The sequence below is a fragment of the Galleria mellonella genome, unplaced genomic scaffold (assembly GCF_026898425.1).
Source record: "Galleria mellonella isolate WM207_F2 unplaced genomic scaffold, CSIRO_AGI_GalMel_v1 utg63, whole genome shotgun sequence".
Lineage (NCBI taxonomy): Eukaryota > Metazoa > Arthropoda > Insecta > Lepidoptera > Pyralidae > Galleria > Galleria mellonella.
In genome coordinates this window covers 2,213,629-2,237,883 of record NW_026442130.1, presented here as the reverse complement: position 1 = coordinate 2,237,883, position 24,255 = coordinate 2,213,629, and the positions used below count along the sequence as shown (strand labels likewise).

The following is a 24,255-nucleotide window of genomic DNA, read 5'->3' as shown; positions in this document are numbered from 1 at the left end:
ATTTGATAGTGGTATTAGATATATTACACTATCAAGTAAATAGTGGTAAATATAAATATTTCATACCTACTCTTAAAAATTGCTACCATAAAGAAAATAAAATACGTCATGGGGAAAACCGGTTTTGGATATCTATCGATTATTTTCAAACTCAACGCTCAAATCTATGAAAAAATAATAGTCAACCCTATTTGTTCCTTGTCTATGGACATTTTTGTAAACAAATTATTTGATTTAGCTACATGTGCTTCTCGTGTTCATTATTTGTTGTGAAAGACATGTTGTTTATATTGTGAAAGTCAAATTTAATTATAATGTCCGGATATTTAGAAGTGAAGTATCCGGCTAGGTCAAATCCGTTCAAGGTATGTTGTGCAATTTTATCGTAAAACGCCTTTCGAGTCCACATAAGGGAGTTACAATTTCATTGATTTGTTTGTTATTGACAGTCGTGGAAGCGACAATGGTGCATTTTAAGGCCGAGCCCGACTTGTACGGGTGGTGGTTCATTGGCTGTATACTGCAGTGAGGCGGGAGCACCTGCTGGAACAGTAGAATTGCCCGCCAACTGCGTGGTGCGACGTACGAAGTCTCGCACCCGCCCTAATGCTTTCGCCGTGTTTTCCATTGACGAACCACGAAAACCGCGCATTCTTCTCGCGGCACAGTCTTTGACCGAGGCTCACACCTGGATGGAAAAGATACGAACTCTTCTGAATACTAACAAAATATTAGGTGGGTACTTAATAACATGTTATTTTTTTATAAGTTCAAAGTTCGTTTAGGTGTGTCAGAACTAGATATGTCATTTGCCTGTTAATTTTTTTTTATGACAACCTTATTTTTATTTACTATTATTGTTTCTTAACATAATGCCATTCTAGGTAATGTGAAATTAATTAGGTGTTAGGTAACTTGGACTTAAAACCAAATGAGCGGTGGGTAATATGATTATTCATACTGTTATATCATTAACTTGCTTATTAACATTTACTTTCAATTAATTAAATTTTGTTGAATGCCTGTGATATTATTTAGACCTGTGTAACCATTTTTTAAACAATTCCTAATATATGTTTTCTAGTTAAAAAAAATTGTGTATACAACATATTACATATATTTATGATTCCTCCAAAACTAGTTAACCATTACACATTGGAGTGGAATGAACAATCTAATGGCTCACTTAATAAAAAGTGTAAAGAGTATTTTGAAAAAATAATCTTAGTCTGTCTTTTTATCAAATATAAACATCTTTACTAATATTATAAATATGAGAGTGTGTTTTGCTGCTTTAACAGATCAACTATTTGTCATGAAATTTGGTATACACATGATATTTGCAATGGAAAAGGACATAGGCTACTTTTATTCTATGTCCTCAGTCAGTTAATATATCCCAGTTATATGGACAAAGTTATGGGTATTTATATATTTATTTAAAGGAACACCAACAACATATTGCATTATAATACATATAACAAACATTAAATACAATACAATACTAATGCACATGCCTTTTAAAGGTTTATATAGCATTTGCTTTAGCATAATTATACAGTATGGAATGGGTATAGCCTAGTTTAATAATAAATATATAAAAGTACTTAAACCATACACTAAAAGTAAAGAAGCCTTTTAACTTTTTCATTTCATGCAGTTTTATTTATAAAAAAGAAATGCCATGTATAAAAAAAAGATATTAGCAAATAATTGTCACCTATAAAACATGAATAATAAATACCATAGACATCACAACAAAACTCAACCATTTGTATAAACATTGCCACTTTTTAGGTATTACTGTATTATCATGTGTTAGTTTCTTTTTTATGAATGACAATGGAATTATAAACCACCCACGCTAATGGTATATGACAGCGGGGCACAAGTGAAAGATGACAGGGGAAAATTAAAAGGTAGTTCAGTTAGCCTATCATGTGTAATAGCTGGCTCCTGTTGCCAGGATTACGTCACTCGAAAGACCTGATTAAGGTGTTTTCAGAAAAAAAATTTTATTAAAATAAATAAGTGTGTATTAACAAAGGCTCTCATTGAACACTGCAAACTAAACAAGCATATAACCCAACTAGGCTTATGCCCAAAAAGTGGTAACAGATTTTGTCACAATGAGAAAGAAATGTCCTAGCACTTAATTTGTGACTGTAGCTCACTCATACATAAACAATATTATCTCCTTTAGAAAATACATTTTATATCCTGAGGAGATAAAAACATTAATACAAAAAACATCTTAAAATTTCTATCACTAATAGGAATTAGCAGTGAACTAACAAAAAAGAGCAAGCACGAAAGATCATGGAAAGGTTGCAGTGTCACAGGATTTTCTGCCTGGAAAAAGCCCATCATTCAATAATAATAATAATAAGAGCCCATAGTGATGCTCTAATAGACTTTAGAGTATTCAGCACCATGGTATCCAGGGGGGGCATGTGGAGATAAACGTAGTAGGGTATATTGTTAGCTAGAAAGGATTGTTACTAATGGAGACTAAGGGCCCTATTCCCTTAATATCCATTACCAACAATTCCTTAATCCTACTCTCAATGCTTTTTTTAATTTACTAGAATGAAATTATATCTCTGCCTGTGCTATGGGTATATGCTAGGGGGCATCAGTAAAATGTTAGGTGAGGATAAAACAGGTTTCTTAGACCATTGTAATAAATTGAACAAGAATTAACCACAATGGCATATTGCTAGCAATGGGATTTTAAGTCCTCTATTACCAGACATGGGGGAAAGGGAGCCATATATAGATATACCAGAGGGAGACTTTGTGCAAAAGTCGATTGCTTGGGTACCTCTGTCCCATTCGTGTCTCAACCATAAAGCAGTTGTGTTTACATGGCTGTATTTCGGTTTGAAGGGTGGGATATGGTGTGAATTTACAGGGTACAGAGGAATAACATCTAAGTTCTCAAGAACAGCAACACATGGAGGGTATCATGGGCGAAACAGTATACTCTGTTATGTCCATGGTACTGCTCATGTCTATAGGCGATGGTTACCACTTTCCATCAGGTGGGCCGTCAGCTTGTTTCCTATTCTGAGTTGTATAAAAAAAAAATTGAATTAATTACTATAATTTCCAAGGCATTGATCTGATAGGTGTGTAGGCTAACAATTTGGCTATTAAATCCAATTACTAACAATCCCTTTCCCTTCTCTATAGATAGTTTTTTTTTATTGGATGAAAATGGAATGGTAACCCCGCCTGCGCTAACAGGATATGCTAGCGGAGCACCAGTGAAGGGTGATCGATGAGGATGAAAACAGGCCAGTTAGCCCATCATGATGAATTCATCTGGAATTAATCATGATAGTTTCCAGGAGGAACCGCGAGGAGGGCGACCTGGTTGAGTATATTGCTAGCAATGTAATTCTCAGTCTCCATTACTAACAATACCTTCCCCCCCCCCCCCCCTCTATAGATAGTTAAGAAGGTTATTTCAATCACAAGCTATAGTGAAACCGTGCCCAATACAATGCTCCATTTATTTGCCAGTAGACCAAATGCGCCTCTTGATGTCACTACATTCAATGCAAATATGATATGTGCATTTAAAATGAATGACAACTGACTTTTATAACGAACCATTGTGTGTAGTTATGCATATTTACTTATATTTATGTACTCGCCATATTTAGTATAACCAGGAAAATAACTTATGGCATACGAGTTTTTGTTCGCAGCTTCGTTCACGTAATTTTTTTTTTTTTTTTATGGGTGGAAATGGTATGGTAACCCCGCCTGCGCTAACGGTATACGCTGGCGGAGCACCAGTGAAGGGTGATAGATGAGAATGAAAACAGGCCAGTTAGCCCATCATGATGAATTTATCAGGAATTAACCATGATAGTTTCCAGGGGGAACCGCGAGGAGGTCGACCTGGTTGGGTATATTGCTAGCAATGGGGTTCTCAGTCTCCATCACTAACAATCCCTCCCCCCCCCCCCCCGTTCACGTAATTGATGAGTATATGGTAAATTAAAAAAAAACATGTAAATACATTTATTGACTAGTATATAATGGAACTTATATTTTTTCCCATCTAAATAATATCTATTAATAAGACAGGAAAAGTCTTATTTTATGAACAATGTAACGTCAAACCTCTTATAAATGTAATTTAGCTATTGAATTGTTTTGTCTTTTTCTTTTGCGCTAATTTCTCAATTTGGAAGACTGGAACAACATTTCTATAGGTAAAATAAGGTTTGGAGGAGATTTTAGTGTTTATGAATAAAGGTTTATGTGTATTTTGAATGTCGTGATAATTGGCTGATTTGTTAAAGCACCAAAATGTAATAAACAGACAAACTTACATTTATAACATTAGTAATAATGTACGCTATGAAATGCATAGAATATATTTATTTATTTTATTTTATTTATTTATTAAATACAAGAAATTTACAACAGCGAGTACATTGGAGCCCGCACTAGGCGAATCTGTACCGTGGGAGTCCATATGAGATTACCAAGACACGGTGATTTACAAATATAAATTAAATTATATATTAATATATGGAAGGTTTATATATGACTACATTAAATATTTTTTTACCTTTAATTGTATTTATATTAAATATGTATGACTATTAATTTTTTATTATTAACTAACGATCCGTTGCGATTTCACACGAGTCGATAGAAAGGTAAATTAAAAATTTTAAATTAGCTTTAAAAGTTTTTGATACCTTGTGTTACATTATTGTAGTTGTCATAGGGACCTCTAATTTATTAAAAGAGTAACTGTTAAGTTTCTTGCGGGCTCTTATCAGATAGCGATCGTACGTACCCGTAAGTAGATCAAAAATAAAAAAAAAAAAAAATTAAAACAAGACTATTTGACAAAGATGATTTAAATTTATTGAAGATAATATATAACTTATGTTTGCTGACACGAGTAATGTAAGTGCTTCCTATAAGAAATAATTTTCTATTTGAAGGATTTTTTTTAATTAGTTCAGTTGTTTTTGAGTTCATCTGTTACAAACATACAAAAAAACAAATCTCTCCTCTTTATAATATTAAGTATATAAGATAAACCTATCATCTATATTCTATTATTTCAATTTAACTGCCTGTTCTTTGAAACTTTGATCCACTCTAAAATAATAGAATATGGATTACTTGTTTATGGTAAATTAATTTTCGAAACAACTTGTGGATTGCTGACAGATAGACAATTGCTGTTTCATAATATTTGAAATGATAACATGAACGAAATGTTGAAATAATGAAATGACATGTTAAAATAATGAAATAGTAATCAAATGTTGTTATTTCAATATTTGAAATGACAATATTAATGAAATATTTAAGAAATGATAATCATTATAAAAACAATTTGCAATAAGTAAGTAAATTAACAAATACTAAGTATTAATTATGTTTTGCAGTTGTTATCTACTATATTATTTTTTACTTCAATTTGTCATAATGCGAGGAATAGAGGACGTTTTTGGAAAATAGTACTTTTTTTATTTGATTTTTGTATGCCTAAATTCATTTTTTTTTTTATTTCACATATCATATTATTTATGACACAGTTACAGTATTAATCACAGTGTATACAAGTGTTCTTTATTCTATGAATTTCTTTGATACTGTCCATTGCTATCCAATTTTCATGTTTCAGGGCATTTTTGTATCCATAATTTGCAATTAATTTGTTCTATACATGCTTTGGATTTAATATTTACTAACATTAATGTATTAATGGAAAAGTGCCTATAAATCTAGGGTTACCATTTTAAAATTTGAAAAGTTCAAATATTTTGCTTATAAAATAACTTTGTTATTATCTTAAACAAGGCATGTTCTTTGCAGGCCTCGTTTATTTTGATATTATATTTAAAAGGCCAAGTAAATGGCTGAAAGTTCAAGACTAACGCACACAAATGATAACCCTAATTGCTTCATGCTTCTTCATAAAGCCATATTTTCAGACACCGAGAGCTTGCTCAAAGACTCGTACTCGGTGACAGTGGTACCCACCGAACTGTCCCGCAAGTGTGGACTCAATTGTGACAGCGTGCTCACAGTGACGTCCACGGGGCTGCTAGTGTCCCGCGCCCACAAGCTCGGCACAGTCGTCGAGTGGAAACACATCGGTGATATCCGACTGATCAGCGACAACGCTGACAAGAACCCAACCTGTGCACTTATCATTCCTAGGTTTGTGATACTTTTTCAAATGACTGAACCGTAGTTAGTTCTAACACGGGCTGGATTTCGTAATATGCAAGTTTTATATTTTAAAACGATCTGTCAATCAATTGGTTTGTAATTTGATACAACTAATAACCAGTCTGATTAAACTGGCTTTCAAAAAGCCACATTGGAAGCAGTCTATTTTTTGCGAGTTGTGATACCACAAACAAAAAGGCTTTAAACTAAAACATGCCTCGTTTTTGTGTCGAATGTTTAAAAAAAAAATTCTTTTCCTCATAATTTAAACAAATGCTTGTAAGTTGTTTATACTTTAATCGAATATGTATAAAGTGTCATACGTAATGCGTGACAAAACATTTTTCTAAGAAATACTTATTTGCCGATGTACCGGTGAATCAGACATACGTAAATACATTAAGATTAAAGTATTCTTTATTTTTACCACATTCCAATATTCTGGCGAAGGAAAAATTTTATTGGTGTTTGTTATTTTATTATCTGTAATAGTTTTGTGGTCAACGGAAAACCCTTATCTTATTTCAATAGTCAATTTGGATTCTCCTGTTATTCGATTCATTTGTCACAATACATTGTCATTGGCTGGTCGCTGTAGCTTTGCGATTAACTCGATCATAAACAGCAATTGTAGATTAGCGGAGCAATTCAAAATAATATAAAAGGTATTATATTTATAATACTCTTAATTTGTTTAAAGAAATCAGCGTATTTCTAATCGCATGCTTCACTCATCGCATTATTCATCTCGATTGTGTTATAAAACTTTGTTCTAATTACGACCAATTTTCTTTTTTTTATCTCATCCTCCATTCACCTTCGCCTTCTTCACAATTATTAAGAGACTTATACTAGATCTTTTTTCTGCATGTCACATTTATTGTCGACATACGTTCGTGTTTGAGTCTAATGCGCAATTCCTTAATTCATCCCTTTTAAGAATATAAAGCTGCTAGCTTTATTTAGGCGTAATAGGCGATTAAGGGTGTTTTGGTGGAGGGATGGGCAGCAGCGTCCCACTTAAAACATCACCAAAAGCAAAACTGCAGTTGCCAATTCGCCTGCCAAGCGTGGCAACTACTGGCAATATCATCCTTATGGTGGAGGCTATGTCCAGCAATGGACAGTTAACGGCTGATACAACAAGAATACAGAAATACGCATAAAGTCTAAGTTTGTCAATGGAGATATAAATGTACTTACGGGGTATAGTCTATTATTGGCTTTACTATTCATGTAAAACTTCAATAATTTCATAATTATACTGTTATAAGCTGTTAATTATTTAAATAAATAAATAAAAATTTATTTCTTAGTGAGGTGAAGGGGGAAATATCTCTAATTTTATAAAAAAAACGTAGTTTTGATAATAAATACACTATAATTGAATTATATTTAAATATTATAATTAAATTAAATAACATATATGTTTAATAACTTTTATTTAAAGCTCAGTTGGTCTTAATTAGAGCAATTACTGTAACAAATAATTATTTTATCTATAATTACCTATTAGTTTATAAAAAAATATTTATTTACACGAAAGTGGGATACCGATAACGGTACCGGTGGAGGCCTAGACTAACCTATTACGATAAGATAGACCATGTTCTAGTCGTATTGTAACACTCAGAGTGAAGTATCAAGTCTCCGGAACCGGCGTGCGCGCATGAGAGTAGTACGATACTGCAGGAAACAAGAGATGTCTGTAAGGTTATATATATATATATATATATATATATATATATATATATATATATATATATATATATATATATATATATATATATATATATATATATATATATATATATATATATATATATATATATATACTATCTATTACTAAGAGTAGTATAGATGAAACTAAAATATCCTAAAAACAATGGAACTAAAAAAATTTACAATGTTCAATTTATAGTGACTTTACAAATGGTGGCGGGGAGCTGAAGTTCTCGAGTCCGTTGGCTGGCGATCTGTCAGCCGCCCTGAAGCAAGGTCTCATGGCCAGTCGACCCGCGCGAGGCGGTAAAAAACGCAGCAAGAGCGAGGGAGACCTGCGCTCACCGAAATGCAGCGATCCCGATATAGGTAAATAACTCGAGCCTGATTTTAGTACCAGCCTTGTGTCTTGCACCAGAAGCGTCTACTGCACAAGCTATGGGGGGGGGGGGGGGGGAGTTAGGGATTGTTAGTAATGTGGACTGTCGGCCCCATTGCTAGCAATACACCTTCTCAGGTCGACCTTCCCGTGGTCCCCTTGGAAACCATCGTGCTGAATTACAGGTGTATTCATCACGATGGTCTAACTGACCTGTCCTTTCATCCTCACCTATCATCCCTCACTGGTACCCCGCCAGTGTATACCGTTAGCGCAGGTAATGGTAACCATTCCATTATCATCCATTGAAAAAAAAAACTGCACAAGCTGAGGTTTATAATTTTGACAACATCAATTTAATAGGTATGGTTAGGATATATTTTACTTTTACAAAAATTATTAGGAGATTAAAGTGGTGAAGAAATGTATGTGCGTTCAGAAATAACAGAACATCATTTGTCTCATTTGTAAGTATCAGAAACTGATTCTCGAATTGTGTATCATTTTTTATATGAATTTATTTTGTGATGTCAGAAAGCTGGAGAACAAAATCCTACTTACTGCTTATATATGTGAAATTTTGTAAAAATGAATGAGTTTGAATGAAATTTGCTATATTAATGGCGTATATACCTAGAGAATACGATCCCGACTGATGTTTTTAATCCCGGGATTTCGGGATTACTGAAAGATAATACCGGGATCCCAGGATCGATCCCGGGATCCTGATCGAAATTTCGGATCATATTCGAATCCTCTATATACCACCTTAGAACCAGAATAATCACGCACAGTGCGCTTTCAGAGAAGCTTTCTCCCGCGAACACTCAGGTTGTTGAATGGTCTTCCTGCCGAGACTTACCCTAGAGACTATAGCAAGGGGTTCTTCAAAAAGAACGTATTAAGGTTTCTAAAAGGTCGGCAACGCGCGCGTGACATCCTTAGTGTTACAGGCGTCCATAGGCTACGGTAGCCCTGTTTACCATCAGACGGGCCGTATGCTTGTTTGTTACCATAGTAGTATAAAAATATTCTGACTTACCACATAGGTTACTTTATACACATGCCATCTTTTACCCGCGATTTCGATCGTGTTACTGATATACATATGTTGACTGACTGAAATAACCTATGTACTTGCCCATCCCATATATATTTGTAAACCAAATTTTATAGTAAATATTTAAGCCATTAAAGTGCCGAGAAGTAACAAGTTCACTTTCAAATCTACACTAATATTATAAAGAGGAAAGATTTGTATTTTTGTGTGTATGTTTGTAATGAATAAACTCAAAAACTACTTTGTTGATTTCAAAAATTCTTTCACCATTAGAAAGCTACATTCACCCCGTGTAACGTAGGCTTTATTTATTGCTAGAAAACATTAGATGTCCTTACTAAAACTTTAGTAACGTAACTCAAGGTGTAAAAAATGTTATAAAATGTCTTTCGTCGCGTGCGCTGCGGAAACTATTGGTGATAGAACAAAAGTATGTTTCACAATATTGAAGAAAATATCAATAACTACAAAAAACTTGGCAATACTATATGTCCAACTATTATCGTTATGTCACAATAATTACTTTGTAAAATGTTTTAAAAATGTCCACCCGTGCGAAGCCGGGACGGGCCGCTAGTTTATAATATTAGTAAGGATTTAGGCAGGCAAAGCTACGGGAAACGGCTAGTAATACATAAACAATATTTCCAGGTGAGGTGCGCCGCAGCAGCTGGTACAGCGGACCCTCCGAGGTGTCTCTCGACGACCTTGATCTCGTTATGTCCAAGGTACCACAGTGTCAAAATATACTTGTAATTGAACTAAGCAATGAAAACATGAAACCTCTCTCTATGGTACCTCTGTCCCATTCGTGTTTCAACCGTGAAGCAGTTGTGTTTGCATGGCTGTGTTTCGGTTTGAAGGGTGGGATATGGCGTGAATTTACTGGGTACAGCCCTCTGTACATTTGACATTCCTGAAGACTCAGGTGTTATTCCTATAACACCTGAGTCTTCAGGAATGTCAACGCATGGGGAATGAGGAATAACACGTAAGTTCTTAGAAATGGCAACGCATGGGGGTATCATGGGCGAAACAGTATACTCTGTTATGTCGATGGTACTGCTCATGTCTATAGGCGACGGTTACCACTTTCCATCAGGTGAGCTATCAGCTTATTTGTCATTCTAAGTTGTATAAAAAAAAAATATTCCTGAGCACACATATACACAGATTAGAAATCTTAATATCGCGTTGTAGCACACACACATACTAAAATAACAACTCCATCTAGTGATCAACCTGAAGAGTATTTCTGTTGTTTCCATAATTACTCAATACGGATTATACAGAAGGGGTGGTCCATTCTATGCCGGGACCACACGGTGTACATACGAATGGTTTACAGTTATTATAATTTGTAATAATGTTATATATTGACAAAAGTTATTACTATAAGTTATATTCCAAGTTCTGCTTACTTTGCGGATGGTGGCGGTGGTGAGCAATATGCTGAGTGATATTTATTATGTTATCTGTTACCAGGAATCGAATCGCATACCCAGCGGGCAGCTGTCGCGCTGCAGCGGCGCCGGCGACCTCGGCCCGTCGTCGATAGTCCGCTCCGCTTTACTGCTGTATAATAGTAACGTGAAATCTGTCACATCCTTCGATGACAAGTGAGTAATTTTTTTTTTAATATAAAGCTGAAGTCTATTTTTTATTTAAATGAATGATAATGGAATGGTAATCCCACCCGCGCTATCGGTATACACCGGCGGGGCTCCAGTGAAGGATGATAGGTGAGGATGAAGTAGGTCAGTTAGCCCATCGTGACGAATTCAACAAGAATTGTTCACGATGGTTTCCTGGGGGAACCACGTAGAGGTCGACCTAATAAGGTATATTGCTAGCAATGGGGCTGTCAAACTGGATTGCTAACAATCCTTTCCCCCCCAGCTGAAGTCTATTGTGCTTTACGACTTTGTTCGTACAGTTAAAAATATATTAAAGCTACATAAGTAATTGAAGTAATGCTTTTTTAAACATTTATAAAATTTTATATTTAAATTTAATTGTTTAATTTAATTTTTAAATTACTACTAGATTGTCAAACAGTATTAGGCTAATGCCACATTACGTCGATATTTGGTTGCTAATCATCCATACATACCAGAGAGAGACTTTGTACAAAAGTCGATTGCTTAGGTACCTCTGTCCCATTCGTGTTTCAACCGTGAAGCATATTTGCATGGCTGTGTTTCGGTTTGAAAGGTGGTATATAGCGTGAATTTACTGGGTACAGAGGAATTACACCTGAGTTCTCAGGAATGGCAACGCATGGGGGTTGCCATCCACCAGTGCAGTATCATGGGCGAAACAGTACACTCTGTTATGACTACACACTGTTATGGTACTGCTCATGTCTATAGGCGACGGTTACCACTTTCCATCAGGTGGGCCGTCAGCTTGTTGGCCATTCTAAGTTATATAAAAAAAAATCCACGATACAATGTTTTTAAAAATTTTATACAATTTGTTTACACGATTAATAAGTTTACTATTGTAATCTTTTGGAGGAAACAATAAAGAGCATCTATCTATCTATTGCCATCGTAACGTTAACCTTTAGCTGTTGCTCGCCCGGTGCCTGTTCGGTTGGCGGCACTCGACTTTTCGGTCGACGGAATATCGGCAACTGATTTCGACTCGTGAAAGGTACATGTCGAATGTGGCGCTAGCTTAAATCTTATGTTGTTTATCAGTAATACATAGGTATTTTAAGATTATATATAGTATTGAGCCTCAAAAACGACTAATTTTTTTCAAATTAGCTGATACCTTTTTTTAACAGTGTTCTATGTACTTACGCATATAATGTATTTGACGTATCTATATATAATTATTTAATAAATAAAAAGACTTTACGTATTAAAAAAAATGCAAAAATTATGAAATAAAACATAACTAATTATCACGCAAAATTGTATGAAAAAGTTGAGCCGCTTTTCTCGAAGCCTTTTGTATGGAGACACTCTATGTATATAATTTAAGGTATATAATAATAATAAAGCCTTTTATTTATTTCCATATTCCTAATATATTTACAGTATTGTTAGTATCTAATTTATTTATAATTTTTCTTAATAACTAATTGTTAGTGTAATTCTTTCTTCGATTCTTGGATATGGACCCCTCTTTGGGTGAAGGCCTCCTCCATCTTTCTCCACAACTCTCTGTTTCTGCCTATCATAAACCAGTCTTTTCCGGTATTTAAGGTATATAAGAGATAATATATTCCACAGCATGTCGGACCGGCGCTCCGTGGTGTCGGTGTCGTCGGGCATCTACGAGGAGATCCCGGACGTGCCGGCGGGTGTGTCGTCCGGCGTGGAGGTCGTGCGGGCGGCGTGGCAGGAGGAGCCCGCGTACGAGTCGGTGTCGGAGTGCGTGTACGCCACCACGCGCCGCGCGCGCCGCCCGCCGCCGCCGCCGCTGCCGCCGCGTCTGCCCGCCGGGTAACATCCACTTACCATTACATAGATAGATAATTTATTTGCATTACTCACTTACAACACATAAATTACAACATACATATACAAAAAAACGAGATGACATTAATGATAAAAATAAAATAATACATAAAGCTAAATACAATACAAAATGGCCACAACTCAATTTATTGCTTCGCCCTCAAAAGAGGCGTTACTATACCTAGTCAACGTCATCGTGACATTAATGATAAAAAAATAATACATAAAGCTAAATACAATACAAAATGGCCACAACTCAATTTATTGCTTCGCCCTCAAAAAAGGCGTTACTATACCTAGTCAACGTCATCATAATCGTGTCAGCCGGTATCTATCTACTGTTAAACATAGATCTTCCCCATAAATTAGAAGGTTTTTTTTAATGGGTGAAAATGGAATGGTAGCCCCGACCGCGCTATTATTATAAATCGCCAAGGCACCAGTAGAAGATGATAGGTGAAAATGAATACAGGTCAGTTGGGCACATCATGATGAATTCGACAAGAATTGATGGTTTCTAGGGGGGTTCCCCTTGGAAGGTGACCTGTAAGGGTATATTACTAGCAATAGAGCTATTAGTTCTCATTACTAACAATTCCTTTCCCTAAATTAGAGGGTTTTGCCAGTAGTTGCCACGTTTGGCAGGCCGGTTGACAACTGCAGTTCAGCTTTAGTGATGTTTTGAAACACAGCTGCCCATTCCTCGACCCTAAAGTTCCCTTAGTCACCTCTTACGAGAGAAGAGAAAGGAAAAAGTGGTTCATTCTATGCCGGGACCACATGCCTATCATACATAATAGCTAGTATATATAAGTATATACCAGTAACAGACCATGTTACAAAAATACAATAATACTTTTTTTATACATTAACACTAGATGGCGTGACTTGTTAATTTAAAACACATTCCTATGAAATGTAAAATATATTTTGTTGCTAACAACAATATCTATCCATCAGGCTTTTGAAACCAGGCGAGTCGTGGAACTGCCAATTGCACTCATCACCTCGCAACGCAGTGACGCGGCACAGCTCGCTAGGCTCGCTTCCGCGCTGCTGCAGCCTCTCCTCAGCCTCCTCGGGCTCTTCAGCTGGCTCCGCCTGCTCGGGCCGGCTGCTGCCCCAAACCTCCAAGACCCTGCCAAAATTGGACAAGACCAAACAGCCGTTCAGTGTATTCCGGTGAGTTTCTATCTGTTGGAATCTTTAGCTTGATATATTCGTGTTTCATGAAGCACTGAGCTAAATCTAATTAATCCAGTGACAATAGTTAAGAGACCCCATAACGTAAACTACTTAGTGGATTAGTTTTTCTATTTTTTTTTTTATACAACTTAGAATGGCAAACAAGCTGACGGCCCACCTGATAGAAAGTGGTGTAACCGTCGCCTATACACATGAGCACTATCATGGATATAACAGAGTATACTGTTTCGCCCATGATACCACCAATTCGTTGCCATTCCTGAGGACTCAGGTGTTATTCCTCTGTACCCAGTAAATTCACGCCATATCCCACCCTTCAAACCGTAACACAGCCATGCAAAACAACTGTTTCACGGTTGAAACATGAATGGGACAGAGGTACCCAAGCAATCGACTTTTGTAGAAAGTCTCCCTCTGGTAATTATGTTTATTATAATAGTATTATTATTACAGTAGAATCTTGATTATCCGAATAAAATAAAACTAGGAGTTTTCGAAAATCCGGATAATCGATTTTAAAGTCACATCAAACAATAATGACATTTTAATATTTTTTTTTTATTGTGGAATAGGTTTTACTAATGTTATAAAAATTTATTACATAATTATGTATTAATTGAATAAATAGGTTTATCCAATTAATACAAATATACCATTACTAAATCATTAATTAGAGCCACGAAGAATAAGTCCACATAATTGGATATTCCGAAAATCGAGACTCTATTGTAATCTAATTAATTTGTCATTACTGTTATTAACTAACAATAACAAAAAAACTTGTAATTGACAAACCAGTGATATGGGCTTCTGAAAAAATAACACCTAATTCGACAAAATGTTAACGTAGGCTAAGTTTAAATAGATTATTAGATACTGCAAGTATCTCAATATGAAAAATTAAGTAGCAAATTTTCGAAAATAATATTATAGCCTGTTTATAGCCTCTAATAATGTAGCACTCTATAGGTGAAAGAATTTTTAAAATTGATTCAGTAGTTTTTTCAGTATATCCATTACAAACAAACAATTAAATCTTTTTTCTTTATAATTTTCATGTAGATAAATATGACATATTTGTTTATTATGGTATATTTAAATGCGTACCCAGCCTCTCTTCCTCGTGTCTTTTTCAAAATCTTCTTTAGTAAGAGTTAAAAAAAAAATTCAAAATATTTTTTATAACCAACAGAAAAAGGCTCAAAAGCGATTCGCGCCTCGGCAACTCGCCCAAATCAGAAACGTCCAAAGAGAACAAAGATGTCGAGACCAAAAAGAAAAGGTTTGACTTCACGCCCACGCGTGATATATTTAAAAGCTTCAAGGTTAGACGTAAGATGAAGAATTTAAAGATCACCTCTGGTGCTCTGGCCAAGGGGGAGACGAAGAGCTGTGAGTTCCTGGACGAAACTGAACACGTTACCACGAACCGATGTTCGAAGTCCGTGGAATGCCTCGAAGACCCTGACGAGTTCTTGAACGAGTTTGATACTGACCTCTCCATAGAATTCAACGATGACGCCGTGGCAGCTCTAGCGTTACCCCAGGAAATTGTTGATCTCATTCTACGAGGGCGCGAACAGTTCGCAAAGATAAGATTAAAAGAGACGCCGGTGGAGGGAGATTATTTGCCGATGTCGCCCATAGTGCCGCCCCCGCCCATAGAACATCAGTACATGGTAATGTCGCCTAGGACGAATCTCGCATAAGTCTAGTCCTTAGATTATCTAGTTTATAGGCTTGAATAGACTGGGAACCGCGGACACTAGCGATACGTTAATAACTATCCAATTAAAAGCAATAATATTGTAACGACTTAAGATTATGATTGAGTTAATTAAAACTAAAATACAATAAATTCGAATGTAGAATGTGATTACAGTCCGTGTGGATAAAACTTAAGTCATTGCAAATTAAATTTAGAAGTGCCAATTTAAGTTTATGATTGTCTTTGGTCATCTTTTGACAGATAGTTTTCGCGGTTTTTTTGTTTATTCATAATGACAACAGGCTCATTGATGATAATGAGGAGATATTGGTTTTAATTGTATAAAAGGTACATTTTTCGGTGAATTTTGATGGTTTAATAATTATCTCCATCTATGCAAATTATGATTGAAAACAGATAAAAAAAATATGATTAAACGAAATTACAAATTAATTTAAAATGTACTTTTTTTACTAGTGAGATTTATAGATTTGCATATTTGCATTTTTTTTTTCGTATATCAATATTTCCTCATCGACATATCCTTCAGTAAGCCTGTCAGCTACGATAGCAGAAGGTTTAGTCTATGGTTCGGTGTTACCAGCTGGAGTATTCAAGCTATGTGATAGTTTTACTTGTATATTCTGGTACCAATTTAAGATTTCAATAGGAACAGTTGGCGGAAATTGGAATTAGTATATTTTATTTTTTCTAGTCTATTTAACATTATAGGGAATGGTGGAGGAAGTTTGGTTTAAGTGAATGACGTAGTAAATATTTTCGTGGGACTTGAAAAAGAGATAGGTTAACTATCGCTTTATAGAATGTCGCCTCTATTACTCTATTCTATTTTTCATCGCATAACTATGTGATCTTTTGTCTTTTATGTATAAAGCCGAAGTTGATTTATTACCTTTTAAAGTCCGACGTGTCATGTTTAGTCGTGAAAAAGTCGATAATGTAAATTAATACGGTATACAGATGAGAAACATGGTATCACATCAGAAAGTATTACATGGAAAGAAATTAATAAACCTTAAGTATTTTTTTTATTTAGACAAGTTTTTAAAAACGCCGTTAATATGCTTTGATTGACACGTGTAGTGAATTTATTTATGTTTATTAATTTAATCCAGAATTTATTCGAAACATTTAAACTATTTACAGTTCTCTTCTAAAAATATACGTCGTCTTACTTTAAGTCAAAAGCTATACGAATTATATTACTCATTTTCGTAATTTTTTTTTTCAATTTTAGCTTAAATACGAACTATAATAATCATTTGTCAAAACAGAAAACTTTAAGGATACATTATCAATTGCAGGCATTGTATAATTAATGACTGGTTGTAATTCAAGAAAAAAAAATATTGCGATATAAAATTCAAAAATCGAATTCAAATGTCTTTAATTCTTTATCTATGCTTAACTGCGCAGACCAAGAATAGGTTCCCGAGATGAAAAAATGTAAAAGAATAAAAATTATCCAACAGAAAAACAGCCAGTTCATATAATATAAGATAGGGTTATGTATAAGTTAACTTTTATCTCTTCACATATCTCATATTGGTTTCATGGTAGTCTTATTGTGAAGTTCTGATTATTATGATTCTTTAACACTATTTCGTAGTAAAAAAAAAAGCTGGACGCCGACTCCAATCCTAAAAATACAGACTAAAAAAATAGGTGTATATTTTTGATAATACATTTAACCTTTTGAATGATAATGAGTTAAATTCGTATAATTATACTAGTATTATTTAAATGGAAATAAATTTTGATATGGCACCATTCATTTCAAATGTATTTAACGCTGCGCGTGTCAAAGTGCTTGCTGAACCAAAATTACTAGGTTGCAATACGAGATAAATTAATAGTAATTGAATAAAAATAATTTTCACACGATCATGTACTACCAAATTGATTAAAAATTACCAAATATAATTATTTAGGATCTCAAATAATTCTTGAAACACGCAATATTCATGTATTAGTCAACACAAATATAAGAACTTAAAATTGTTTCGCAATTATCGGTTTAAAACCGAGATTCATTCCATTTTTAAATAATCTTTGATTGATTTTATTAAACACTCTACTCGTCGACTCTTGTTCTGTTACTGCCGACTTCTTCAATCAAGTAAGAAAAACAATTTATTTGTCACAGTTATTAATTTATATAGATCAGCCCCACTAGACGAAATACTTTTTGTTAGTGGCATCATTAGTAAAAAAAAAAACTAAAAACTTTAAATTAGGCGGGAAAAGAATGCTAGCATTTTTTTTTTATTTAGACTTTAGATAAGTGATAAATGAATCTACAATATTTTGTTCGTAAGACTGCATGAGAAAGAATAAGTTGCCTGAGTTCGCTGTCACGTTTAATCTTACGCACGCGATAGCGATAGCGTGTCTATCGATAGATTCATATATTCATTATCTAATGACGCAATTAATTCGCTTATAGAAATGTACTTTGTCTAGAAGCTGATCTGACTATGCAACTATACATACATATATAACACGTGTTTATTTTCTAAATTCTAAATTATTGTTAAATTATTTCTAATTAATAAGCTCTAGTTAATTATTGATTTGTTTCTAAAATCGTAAAACGTTAATAATAGTCATGTAGCCAAATATGAAAGCATGGCCTAGTTTCTACGAGTTTTTAAATCTTAAGAAAATATTATTCAGTATTTTTTGTATCTTTATAAGGTTATATAATGCAAGTTGGATGTGTAATGCATATCTGTACGCACTGAAATTACTTGTATCAAAAATTAAAAAAAAAAATGAATATTTGTTTTATAATATATTTACATATTTTCCGCCATTTTCGTCTCTACGCTATTAAAGTTTCAAATTTTGCAATCGTAATGGCCAATGCCCATACACTTTTCGTTCTCACGAATATGTAAGGGCACCAGACAACTCAGATGCCAGATTTATATTAGTTAAGTGTTTAGTATAGTGCCTAGCGCCAGTTCCTTAGACAAGTGGCGTTTTTCAGTGACAAATGTTTTAGTTAACATAACCTATGTTGACAAATTCGTTTAAAGAGAAAAAATAACTGCTTTGTGGGACTTTTTTTTTCGTATAAAATTGGAAGTCATTATTTTGTTCTGCAAATTTGTTCCGTTACTAATTGGTTTACGTTGCTGCCCTTACCTATTACTTACTCACTCAACTAAACACTTGACCATTGTAAACCGGGCATAGAATATCATAGTGTAGATATAACGGCGGGAAGTGTTATCATAGGTTACTTATAAAATTGTGATGTAAAGAAATGTGACACTGCCAAAAACGTGGAGCCTTAGATTTAAATGCACTGATTTAATGTAAACTATGACATGTTGTCCACATGTTGGACCTATTTGAATCAACTTTGTAGTTTTGGAGCCAACGTACCAATTTGTCGATAAATATCGGTTATTTATAAAAACTCGATATTAATCTTGGTCTTAGTCGATCCGACATAGAACGTCACTATTCCAATTACGTCATAACGTTTAATCTCGGATATCTCCTAACACGGATAAAATTTTACAGAACACACAGTAAATTTAAATAAAAAAAAAAAAATTCTAATTTTGAATATATTCCAAATATAAAGAAACCATAATGTAAATTAATTGCTTTTAATTAATTCTCTATACATTCATGTAAAAATGTTTTTATGTGACATAAAGAAGGGTGTAGACAAATTGGAATAAAAAAAAACTAAAACAACTTGTATTTTAGAATTTCTTATTCTTAAATGTTAGCTAAGAGGTAATTGTCGATTTACCGATAAATATTAGATATAATAATTGAAAACTTGTCGCCCAACATTGGTTCCAAAGCATAGTCCAACGTGTGCGTACAGTGTTATAATCACCAAATAACGTGGAACATTGAATCAGTGTTTAGTATTTATGAAGTAGGTAAATATCAGTCGGTAATGTACGAAAGACTGAGGGACAAGACTAGTGAATTTTGGAAACCTTTATAAGACAGTATTAAGACGAGTTTGTATGTGCCAGCGAGCTGAGCTTGGGTGCCCTGTAAGGGTCTGCGCACACTAGGAACTGAAGACTGACACCGCAAGGCAGTCATCATTGATCTATAAATGACGATAATAAGGTATATAGGTCCTACCAAACGTATTAAATGTTCAAAATGATATCATTGATTTATTTATATTAATTATTTATTTTTTACGTTCTCATTGACTAAGTAAGGTTTTTCCCACATTTGTCGACGCGTAATCGCCTTCAACTGTATATGTATCAACAGTATTTTCTGTTGACAAATGTGTGGTGATCCTGTTAAATTGATTGATTGATGATTGTGAAGTATTAATTCTAATTTATTATATGATTGTGACAATTTGTATATAAAAAAAAAATAGTGTGCTCAGACCCTGTAACAGCTTATTTTCATTGTATACGGCTTAATTTGCGCTAATGTGTTGTGATACTTATAATAAATTGTTATAAAACTAATGAGCTTGATGGCTTCTGTTGATTTTGTCGATTTCTATTGACTGCGTTGTATTCGAATGATGGGCAAATATTCCAAATGTTTGACCTTATTTTGTATGCGTATTGTCAAATGTTTGCGTATTTTGTCGACAGTGGCTACATATTGGTCGAGTTCTAACATGTACCTTATATGTACATGTACCTATGTAACATGTACCTATATACTTAACAAGTGCAGCTCTGTTAGCTTTGAACAATATGTCGGTGGCTGGACGTGTTTTTAAGGAACTTAAAGCAAAATGGATACATATATACCTAGATGGTGCGATAACTGTTAAAAACGTTCCAAAAACGGTCAACCAACTGTTGAATAGTATTTTTTCAAATTATGCGTAAGTCTGAAAATGTAGTACAGTGAACGCTCTATATAAGCAACCTCTCTACAAGCAACATTCTTTATATTTTATTTATTCCACTCAGCTTAATTAGTAAAAGAAATAAGAAAAAATATTCTCCAGACGGTAAAGTATTTTTATACTCCTTTTTTCCCTATAAGGAACTTTTTCTAATTGATTTTTTTTTTTTATTGAAATTGGTTCAAATGAGTTGCTTATATAGAGCGTTCACTGTAATAGTATTTCTAGACGCTCTATCTAGGTGTATATGAGACAGATTGCAGGGTGAACACAGAATTGAAGCTTGAAAGACGTCATATCTTCTGTCTCTACCGTCACTGTTGCGTGTAAGTGGGATAGATGGTGGATAAGTCGCTATTGTTTATTTCTATCTGAATCCGATCTGATTATATCCGGATTTTCTGTGATGTCCCGCTTCAAAATAAGTCGTGGATTGTCCCGCACAATGTTTGAGCAAGGCCATTTATCCTGGAAAATATAATTTTATTTCGGAACCTTGGCAATGACGGTCATTGATTATTAAACCTTAAGTTTTTAATAAAATGTTTGACATTATTCAAAGAGTCGAATTTTATCAGGTAAGCTGAATGCACTTGTCCTTTTGCCGTTCTATGAAAAACAAAATCCCGGATGTCGAACCGACACCAGGAAATCTCGGAAAAATCCTTTTTAGCATTGGTAACCCTACATGCAAGTGAGATGGAAGATACGCGAAAGGTCATGTAAGATCTTTATCGGCTTCAACTTTGTGTTCACCACACAATCTTAGTTTGGTTATAAGTTTCTTGCGTGTATTTAATCGATAATAAATACTTAGTTCGAATTTGCGTAGCTTCTCCCCGTAACTTAGTGTAAGGTCGGGCTTTACGCTGACTAATTTTTAAACTTAGATTAAGTACTTAATATTCCTATTATTTTTAGTGCTGTCTTAGATAAAGTTGTCGGTTTTTTTTTTAGTTTAAAAATTAATATAGTTTATTTTTCTCTGCGAATTGACGATATCCTCCATTTTGTTTTTGTTGTATTTAAATTTTACTGCCTACCCACCTTGCTGAGAACAATCACACTATATAAATCGTCAAGCAATGCAGGGATTACAGGGTCGATTGGTGAATTCTATTTTATTTTATTTTATTTATTAGGCGCACATAACAGAAGTTTACAAATACAAACTTAAATTATAACATGCAAGTACATTAATGTATTGATCAGGTAAACTTGCCACAACATGTGCACACAGCGTGATCCAATAATAAATGCGACCTTCACCTATTCATGGGTTGGTAATAATAAATAATTTATAATAAGATATAATTACCTAAGTCATGGGTTGATTTTGTTCCTGAATTGTGCATTGATGGATGTTTATGTTTTTATACGTCAAGTTACTGTAAAAACTTTTACGTAAAGAAAATGTGATGCTTAAAAGATATACATAGATTATAGGTATATTGAAAAATACAAATAAATATTCTAATATGTAAAATATATAGTTGTATTTTTCAATCGCATAAATAGAAATATGTTTGAAACGTAACACAGTATTCTTGATGTTATCCTCATATGGCTGAGAGACGTGTTATGCTGTACAGTGTATGCCGCGTAAATTACGCGACGCAAATCAATTACGCTCGTTAGATCTTGTTCTTATGAACTTTCTCACCAAATATAATTTCAAATTTACTATATATTTGTTTCATTAATCAAATAACTAACTCATAATACTGCCATATAAAGTGTTACTTGTAATGGGTATATCAAGTCCAACCAAACTCTGTTATTAACGGTCATAATAGTAAACAACATTTCCCACACAAACAGCCATAGTGGGAATATCAAAATTGTATTTAGATTCTCCACATAAACTATGCTGTCTCGTGACTGATTTTGTATGAAAGATTCAAAAGTATTTTTTGATTATTATCAGAATAATTTATTCAGTTTTATGAATATTATTACTGGTAAAGCCTGGGTTAATTCATTCCGAATAACTTTGTATTTGCAACTGAATAAAATTAAAAAAAAAACATGTAACGTTCTCAGTACCCATAGCCGTGATTTGTTACTAGCAAGTGGCAAGGGAGGCCAGTCTAAATAAAATGATTATATGATTCAAATTGTTGAGGATCAAAATTTTCAGTTTTGTTTGTTTATTTTGTTTATATATTCGATATGTCGATAAGGAACATCGTGTTATCTAAATAAAGTTTGTATGTGTATTGTCACAATTGGTTTTATTTATATCCCCTAAAACATTGAGTACAAGAAGTTTTACATATTATTTTTTAAACTTTACAAAAATTGTCATCTCTCCTCTGAAGGAGAGGAGATGGCAACTAACCCCCGGCAGAAGTACAGTCGGACGGGGTTCAGGGCCCCAGTGAGAGAAACCGGCGTACAATGCGGGCAGTATCTAGGAGCACCGCTTTCTGCATCTTTCCCGGGAGTGAGCCGCCTCGGAATCCCAACCGTCTGAGATGTTGTTCCTGACTGGTTGGGATACATATTATTATTATTATTGAAATACGGGCTTTTTCAGGTAAAAAAAAAACCTGTGACACTGCGACCTTTCCATGTTTTTTTCTGCTCGCCTTTTTTTAAAGTTCGTTGTTAATTCCTATTAATGATAGGAATTTTAGGATGTTTTTTGTAGCTATTTTTTTATCTCCTCAGAATATAGTGAGTTTTTCAAATGAGATATATCGTATGAAGTGGGCTACAGGCCACACACAACACAGATATAGAGAAACTATACCTAGAAGGAAGCATCTTGGACGAAGAACTCCAAGAACTAATATCCGAAGCTAAAATTACATAAATAGTATACTAATGGTTATAGTAAACTAGAAGGTATAGAACGACAATACGTCTTTCTTACAAGCTTAGAAATAGCAAATAATAGCTGGCTCTTGTTGCCAGAAGTAAATAATTCGATAGTCTTGGTTAAGGAGTAACTCTAAGAAATTAATTCTTTCGAATAAAAATAAAAATAATCACTGGACACTGCAAACTAAACAAGCACATGGCCCAACTAGGTTTATGCCCAATGTGTTTGCAGATTTTGTCACAATGAGGAAGAAACCCCGCAACACTTAATATCTGACTATAGCCCACTCATACATAAACGATATATCTCTTTTGGAAAACACACTCTGTATCCTGAAGAGATAAAAAACATCGCTACAAAAAAATCTTAAAACTCCTATCACTTATAAGAATTAGTTCTTTCAATAATAATAATAGTATGACAATTATTAATCTAACACCATACACAAAAGTCCTATCTGATATTATTAATTATTATTATATCTTCCTCTCTAGTCACAAAACACAATATTTTAGGATACCACATATTGCCTCATTATCCTGATAAACCTCTCTGACTTTTAATATTTTCATACAAACTAGTTGAATTGTAGATACAATCTTTAGATAGATTAGAAGATTCTAATCCCCCATCTTATATCGTTACTCTGTCAGAAATGACCATACAGTTATCGTACCGAAATTTGTTTCCGCAGTTCTAGGTTGTATACCTACATGTGGTTTGTATAACCACAAAGTGATAATTATAATATTTTATTTATTGTAATATTTTCGCAT

At 34.1% G+C, this 24,255-nt stretch overlaps 1 protein-coding gene across 1 annotated transcript; it reads left to right on the top strand.

Moving 5' to 3' along the window:
* The first annotated feature begins 137 nt into the window (after positions 1 to 137).
* Positions 138 to 22,880, top strand: LOC113521787 (uncharacterized). Its single transcript, XM_052899960.1, has 9 exons — positions 138 to 365; positions 450 to 735; positions 5,979 to 6,207; positions 8,141 to 8,310; positions 10,032 to 10,108; positions 10,866 to 10,999; positions 12,626 to 12,838; positions 13,814 to 14,035; positions 15,252 to 22,880. The coding sequence occupies exons 1-9, from the start codon at positions 315 to 317 to the stop codon at positions 15,766 to 15,768; spliced, it is 1,899 nt and encodes a 632-aa protein (XP_052755920.1). The 5' UTR covers positions 138 to 314; the 3' UTR covers positions 15,769 to 22,880.
* The last annotated feature ends 1,375 nt before the right edge of the window (positions 22,881 to 24,255 follow it).